Raw genomic sequence first — 7,575 nt, forward strand, 5'->3', positions numbered from 1 at the left:
AATAACAAAACCTTGTCTCCTTTTTTGGGCAAAACACACATCTTTTCTTCATTTTGAATCACTTGAAATCGGTCACCACCACATGATTCACTCAAGTTCCTTGCAGATGAAACGTGTCCTTCTGCTCTGCCCCTTCCCGCATTGTTCAGCTCTGACCTTCAGTGGCATTTAGCCGCTCGCAACATTTACTTAAAATGGTACAATCCTGCTCATCAACAAAATGACTACCTGAGTCTTTTAATGACACTCACAGAGCTGGATAAGTGGCCATGAAGGAGCGGAGAAATCAAAGAGCTGGCAGGAGGAGAACAGGAGAGAGTTCTGGGGGAAGGAGGACAGATGGCAGATCACAGACAAAAGGAGAGATTTGAGGAGTTTTTTGGCCTTGTTTCCTCTGATCAGATGCATATGTTTATGTTTTTTATTCTCTGTAATATTACAGAACAGATCTTCCCGAAAGTGTGTCTACTTTTGGCAAGTGTACATCTGTTCTAGACACTCCCTGCATATTTGGTATAGTTTATGACTGTAGAGAATCAGGCATTTCGTCAGATTCTCCTTCCCCTCGGACAGAGCTTTGTTTGGGTCCAGGTAACAAATCTAACATGCTGTTGGTGAAAATCAATCAGATTCAACTAAACTCTAAGACGTAGGTCTTCTTCTAATCTTATAGCTTTGTGCTATCCAAACAAGAAGAGGATGGGAGGCTCACTGCTGTTCATAGGACTGATGGTCATCGCAGCTTGCTCTCAGTCTATCTGTGTAAGTACTCTGCAAAGTCAGACTGTAGTGCTAATTTACAGTTGGTTCATTAATATTTCACTTCCAAGCCACAGACTTCTTCTTGACACCATTTATGTGTGGTTATGCTAATGTGTTCCTATCATGTATTTTATATCTGGAAATGTGTTATTGTGGCTGTAACTGTTGTTTACTTCATAAAACATTGTGTATAAGGTGCACTTTGAGCGGGCCTGTATTTCAAAAGAGGTGATTAGATCCATTTATTTACTTTACTTAGCCTACGTACTTTATTAATTTTGCTTCGGGAATTTACCCTTTTCAAAGTTGCAAGACCAATTCCAGTGAATGTAAACTTTTCACACCACCTAACGTCCAAGCTCAGTGTCTGTTTAAATATGCATCCCGTTTTAGCAGCACCGGGGAGAGTTAACCATATCCTTACAGTGGTAGGGGTAATGCCTTTGTGTTTGTCACACTGAAAAACACAAGTAGTTGTTGTCATTTTACAGGAATAGCTTAACATTAAAAAAAAAAAAAAAAAAACAGTTGCATGCAAAAGTTTGGACACTCCTGGTCAGGTTTTCTTTTACTGTGAGTAGTTAAGTAAGTAGAAGATGAGCTGATTTCCAAAAGGCATGAAGTTAAAGACATTTTAAGCAATATTACTTTTTTATTTCAATATTTTACAAGTTACAAAATAACAAAAGGAAAAGGGCTTGAAGCAAAAGTTTGGGCACCTTGCATGGTCAGTATTTAGTATTGCCCCCTTTGGCAAGTATCATACAGTAGCTTCCTAACACTCTTTGTAACCAGCTAAGAGTCTTTCGGTTCTTGTTTGGGGGATTTTCATCCATTCTTCATTGCAAAAGGCGTCTAGCTCTGTGAGATTCTGGCGCCATCCTGCATGCACTGCTCTTTTGAGGTCTACCCACAGACTGTGAGGAATATGGTAAAACCTTCAGCTCACTCGTCTTGAGGTAGTCCATTGTGGATTTCGAGGTGTGTTAGGGATCATTGTCCTGTTGTAGAAGCCATCCTCTTTTCATCTTCAGCTTTTTTACAGATGGTGTGATGTTCACTTCCAGACTTTGCTGGAATTTAATTGAATCCATTCTTTCATCTTGGCCAAGCTTTTGCATGCTGCTCCTTTTTTTCATTCTAGAATTGTACAAAACAAAAATAATGCACTGATCTTGCTTAAAATGTTGAAAAGCATGTTTCATTTTAGAGGATGAGATTGATGCCAACTGCACATCAAATTTGAAGTTAGAACCAACAGCCGATTAACTTAGCTTAGCATAAAGACAGGAAAAAGCCAGCCTGTCTTTGTCCGATGGTAACTAAATCTGCCCGCTGTTTCCATTAGCTGCTTAGAAGCAAATAAACTATTCTAGTTGGTAGCAAAAGTGTCTCCTTATCTCATTTTTTTACTCCAACTCTTTTTTGTTAAAAGCAAAAATCACCTCAAGCAAGTAAATTTTGCTGTTTCCATACAACTTTTTCAATGTAAAACTTCAAAATGTGCATAAGAATAGTCTTATGAAAACATGGCTACAGTAAGTCACTACTCTCAGCAAAGAAATAGTCCGGCACATAACCTCCATAAAACCACAACTTCACATTTTTACACATCTGGTTTTTGTACGAATAAACCATATATTTACACTATGCATAATTTATCTCAGAGTTAGGGAATGGATCTGAGTGAATTATCACAAATTTAGCAATCCAAATGTGTGCGTAGGCGTCAGACAGTTGCCTTGAGGAGGTGGCTCATCTGAGGGAAAAGGAGAAGCTTCTGAAAGTGAAGCTTCAGAAACAAGAACTCCTCCTACACAAACTACAACAACTGGATCAACCTGGCAAGGAGGACACAGCCAAACCTGACCAGAGCCAGGACACCCAGTACACAGGTCAGGGCCACAGCCCCAGGACTGCACAACAACATTTAAAAGCTTAAAATATCTTTCAGGTCTCGTATTGCAAAAAATACAGGAACCAGAGATGCACTGAATACAGAGTGTGTATTTGTGTGCGTGTGTGTGTGTGTGTGTGTGTGTGTGTGTGTGTGTGTGTGTGTGTCAGACTGCGCCCAGCTTTTCAGTTCTGGCTTCAGATCTAGTGGTGTCTACACAATCACTCCCCTTGGCAGCCCTGGCCCAGTCAGAGCCTACTGTGATATGAGTGATGGAGGTGGCTGGATCGTCATTCAAAGACGACTCGATGGAACAGAGAGGTTTAACAGGTGTGTCTGATGTCTGATAACTATAGTGTTCAATAATAAGATACAATTGAAAGTGATGCATTCTATCTATCTATCTATCTATCTATCTATCTATCTATCTATCTATCTATCTATCTATCTATCTATCTATCTATCAGGTCGTGGGCAGAGTACAAGGATGGTTTTGGAGATGTGGATGCAGAGTTTTGGCTCGGCAATGACAACCTGCATTACATCACCACACAAGGTCAACAGTGCTTCTTTTACAAAATGTTTTAATTCAAAGCTGTACTAATCAATATTCAATTATTGACAATAAACCAAGCAATAACAATAGTTTATTTTCCCTGGTATATGGCGGCTGATCTCACTCTCTGCTCAGAGGATAAGGAGCTCCAGGCTCCCAATTTACCAACACTTTCGACGTCTGTTCTTCTTCTTTGAGTTAGCTGCTAATTGCTATCAGCTGCTTTTTACAGTAAATCTCCCTGTCAAAACATTACACCTGTGCCGCCCATGATCCCATCCTGCTGGATGTCCCTTTTATACAGAAGTCTTTCCAGGGCTATTACTTCCTCTAATGCTGCTTTAAAGATGGGACAACTCTGTCCTCCCATTGTACCTTTTATACAGAACAGCTAGGAGGAATAACAGCGTGAAATTCCAGCCTTGCAAATGCAGTGTAAAAGGGGCTATAGTGACAGACCTCCAGAGAATTATCACCCATTCTTCTTGAGTTGATATGACATGTGTTGTTTTTATATTTTCAGAAGGCTTTTATTTTTTGTCTGTTACAGGAAATTATTCACTGAGGATTATCCTGGGAGACTTTTATGGTTCCAAGCGCTATGCTGAGTACGAGAACTTCAAAGTGGCCAATGAAAAGGTGCTGATGCTGACTGACCACAAAAATTAAATATATTTTGAATTAGAATATTAGACTGAATATTTTTTGGGTTAAAAATATACAAATATTTGATAATCCTGAGGAAAGTAGTAAGGTAACTACTAAGTACACCTATCTTGTTTGCGTCTGCTTATGTAAGATAGTTTCCCCCCTTCTCCCTCATGGAAAAAAATTAAGGGAATCGTCACCATTCTGGGAAATTATTTGCTTTCTTGCTGAGAGTTAGATGAGAAGAATGATGCTACTTTAATGTTCAACAATTTACACATTATACCTTTTTCCCCCCAAATCCCTTCAAAAACCAAAGTGCAGAGCAAGCTTCTCTTTTTTAGCCAGTCCAGTGACTCTCTATATATTCTCACATTTAGCAAAGGTAACATGAGAGTGGTTATGACTTAATCATCGAACACTCCACAAGAAAGTAAATAAGTGTATTTTCCAAAATGTCAAACTGTTCCTTTATTTTTGAAGCAAGTTGACACACTCTCCTCATATCTCTCTCTGCAGGATCACTACCGACTGACCTTTGGATCTTATGTAGGTACAGCTGGAGATGCTCTGTCTGGAAATTATGAGGTTGGTGTGTCACACTGGGCCAGTCATCAGAGCATCAAATTCAGCACCTATGACAAGGACAACGATAATTACGAAGGAAACTGCGCCCAGGAAGACAAAGGTGGCTGGTGGTTCAACAAGTACGAGTTTTGTGATACTAGTGGAGTGCCCATTCAAAATATGACTGCTTGGACCTGGCTGATTGGTGGCCTCTGGTTTGTTGCTACTTGCAGCTTTCTTGAGAGCTGCTCATTCAAACAACTTCACACTCGACACTGCACTTCTTTGGGTCCTAAGCAATACACCTGCCATGACATGGTTGCATCCCCTACGACCCTATGCTGGAGTATATGTGTCATTTGCTAAGAGCTAGCTACTTTGGACCCGGCTATTTCCAAATGTGAAGTTGATCGGATGAATGGTTGTTGAAAATATTTAAGGACAGACATGATATGTACACATATTCAGCAAGATGGTCACAGTCATTTGTTGCAGTAAAAAATTACAAAATATTATTTCCTCTCCATTCTGTCTTTTCTTAGGTGTCACTCAGCCCATCTTAATGGCCTGTACTACTCTCGTGGGCACTACAGTGCGGTGACAGACGATGGTATAGTTTGGTACACTTGGAGAGGATGGTGGTACTCCCTGAAGACCAGCATCATGAAGCTGCGACCCACTGACTTCAAAGTTGATCCCATCAACGACCCCAATGCTGTCCAACGCAAACCACCTTCTTAGAGCAAACATGAGCAGATATCAAATCTTGGCTCAACTATTTTTGTCAGAAACAGCCTGGCAAATAGTATGAAAACATGTGAAATCATATTTCAAACACAATAAATCATTAACTTCATTTTAACTTCTCAAATTCTCAAAACTTGTTCGCATAGCCTACTAAGAATAATCAACCCCACTGCATAGAACCCTGCTGAAGGAAGCGTTGATCTACTGCTAGATCACATAGCACCACTGTGCTAACTAACATTACATAACAACCAAGGGGGGCGCTATACATGTTTACATCTTGCGCAATCACGAGCACGACCCTCTTGTCCATGAGTAGATGCACACTTCCTTCTGCGTAGTGATATGGTTGGTGGGTGTAGTTTGGTAGAAAGATCTTACATGAAACTGCTGACAACAAGATCTGTGGATTATCTTGAGTAACTGGGTCATGATTTCTGTAAAGAGACATTGCTGTTGACTTTTCAAAATGTATTTCTTTCGGTGTTTTGAGCACCACAAGCCGAGTGCCATCTAGTTCCATTACACTGGAGAAAGGACAGACATCTCTATGGCCGATATCTCCAGCACTCAGCAACTCACATCAACACAATCTAGACTGATAAATAGCACTACAGATAAGGGAGAATTGTGGCCTATTTTTGTTTTTGGGGTGAACTGTCTCTTTAACAATCCAGTGAAATCTTTGAAGACTTAAGTATCTTCTTCTTTAATATCTTCTATAGCAACATACTGACAGCTTTTTGCTTGACATGATTGTTGAAAGGGGAAGTAGCTTGTACTCACAGCTGTCTGTTTTTAGTTTGGTGGAGAAAAAGGAAATCTGATGTCAGTGTGTGTGCCAGACACAGACAGAAACATTGGACAGAAGGCAGTGAAAGGAACCATTATCATGTCATTGTAAATGGCTGTAACAAGAACTGGATGTGTTCTTTTTTAATACAATGATATATGACACAAGGAGCAGCTGAGCGCTGGGAGTTTGCCCAAATGTTATGAAGATTAATATAAACTGTCTATGTATCACAAACTGCTATTACAGGAAAAACAAATAGGGCTACACAACAATAGTTATTTCTTAAGATGTTAGAAAGTGACATAAGATAGAAAAAAAATCATAAACACGTAGGATTGCTTTTAGGGTTTTATATGTGCTGTACTTCATCTCACACTTACAGGTTATTATTTACAGCTCAGATTGTGAACAGACTGTATCTGTCTGCCATTTGCATTATAACCCTGATTCACCAAATAAAACAAAGAATCACGTCCCCTTGTCCATTCAATTTATTCATATCCTTGAATGAGCACCTTTAAGACCCGACCAATTGTAAATATTATTCAGTCAAGGATACCTGTACCTTGACCATAACCTTTTACACACTTTATGTATTACTGATCATGTGTTACCAGTTCTTAAAGCTCATATGGAGAAAAGATATAATGCTCAGAGCAGAGCCTCACTATATCATTTTTCAACAGTGTATGTAAAAGTAAATGTCCCATTTCCCTCATATTGTGAAGGATTGATTTATGTTGCAAAGAAAATGTGTCACACCACATCCACGTCACAATTTAATGTCTCCCAGTTATTGTCTCGAAAGCATATCCATGCATGTCACTGGTCCAAGATTGACGTGAAATTGAATTTATCTGTCATATTGTCTCATCGACTGATGAAAAGTGATCTGCTGCCACTCGCTGATTTGATTATGAATCCAATAAAATGTCTTTATTACTGTCTGGGAGTTTAAGAGAAGGTATCTTTCATATGACTTGGCTTGATACTTATAAAGGAAACTCCTTTTTGAATATTAAGCCTGTAAGGATAGCTTTTAATTCTTATACATTTTGTTATGGCATGTCATGGTAAATCTATTGATAAACAAAATCAAGTTTTTATTGATCTTTTTTTTTCTTGTTAGCTAATTGCTGATTGTTATAGTGGAACGAGTTACTGGCAAAGTGGGACAGCCCTTCCCTGTTTCTGTGTCCCTCATAAATTTAGCTACCCAGCTAGATTTTTCAACATGGACTCATTTAACACCTAGCAGTGATGAACATGTTTCATACATTGTCTCAAACAGCAAACAAAGCCTGCCCATGCATTATTTGTTCCATGACAAAGTGGTGATGAGAATGGCCTCACTGAAGACAGGAAGGCTTTCTATTGCATGGCCTGTACTGACACAAAGATGAACCTACTATACAAAAAGCAGAAATCAAATTTAGCCTGTGAATTATCTATAAGAAGTGCCAGTCATGAAGGTTCCTCTTTTTATATTTAAATGTAATATTGTGAGGGGGGTGGGGGGTGAATCTGCTCCTCCTTAAAAAAATGATGTGTTTTAAGTGTCTGTTTGCCAGTAAAGGTGTCCCACTTTGACAGTAGCATCAT

General features: G+C 39.3%; 1 protein-coding gene across 1 annotated transcript; it reads left to right on the forward strand.

Annotated features, from left to right (window-relative positions):
• The first annotated feature begins 563 nt into the window (after window positions 1–563).
• fgl1 (fibrinogen-like 1) lies at window positions 564–6,429 on the forward strand. Its single transcript, XM_050042367.1, has 8 exons — window positions 564–591; window positions 674–762; window positions 2,489–2,657; window positions 2,830–2,989; window positions 3,127–3,215; window positions 3,766–3,854; window positions 4,383–4,570; window positions 4,973–6,429. The coding sequence occupies exons 2-8, from the start codon at window positions 700–702 to the stop codon at window positions 5,169–5,171; spliced, it is 957 nt and encodes a 318-aa protein (XP_049898324.1). The 5' UTR covers window positions 564–591; window positions 674–699; the 3' UTR covers window positions 5,172–6,429.
• The last annotated feature ends 1,146 nt before the right edge of the window (window positions 6,430–7,575 follow it).

This window comes from Epinephelus moara, chromosome 4 (genome assembly GCF_006386435.1).
Source record: "Epinephelus moara isolate mb chromosome 4, YSFRI_EMoa_1.0, whole genome shotgun sequence".
Taxonomy (NCBI): domain Eukaryota; kingdom Metazoa; phylum Chordata; class Actinopteri; order Perciformes; family Serranidae; genus Epinephelus; species Epinephelus moara.

What these genes read in the sequence shown, in the direction of transcription:
- fgl1 (XM_050042367.1), top strand. Translation starts at nt 700, where the DNA reads ATGGGAGGCTCACTGCTGTTCATAGGACTGATGGTCATCGCAGCTTGC. An exon ending in CTTGCTCTCAGTCTATCTGT is followed by an intron (nt 763 to 2,488) that starts GTAAGTACTCTG and finishes ATGTGTGCGTAG; the next exon opens with GCGTCAGACAGTTGCCTTGA. An exon ending in GGAACAGAGAGGTTTAACAG is followed by an intron (nt 2,990 to 3,126) that starts GTGTGTCTGATG and finishes TCTATCTATCAG; the next exon opens with GTCGTGGGCAGAGTACAAGG.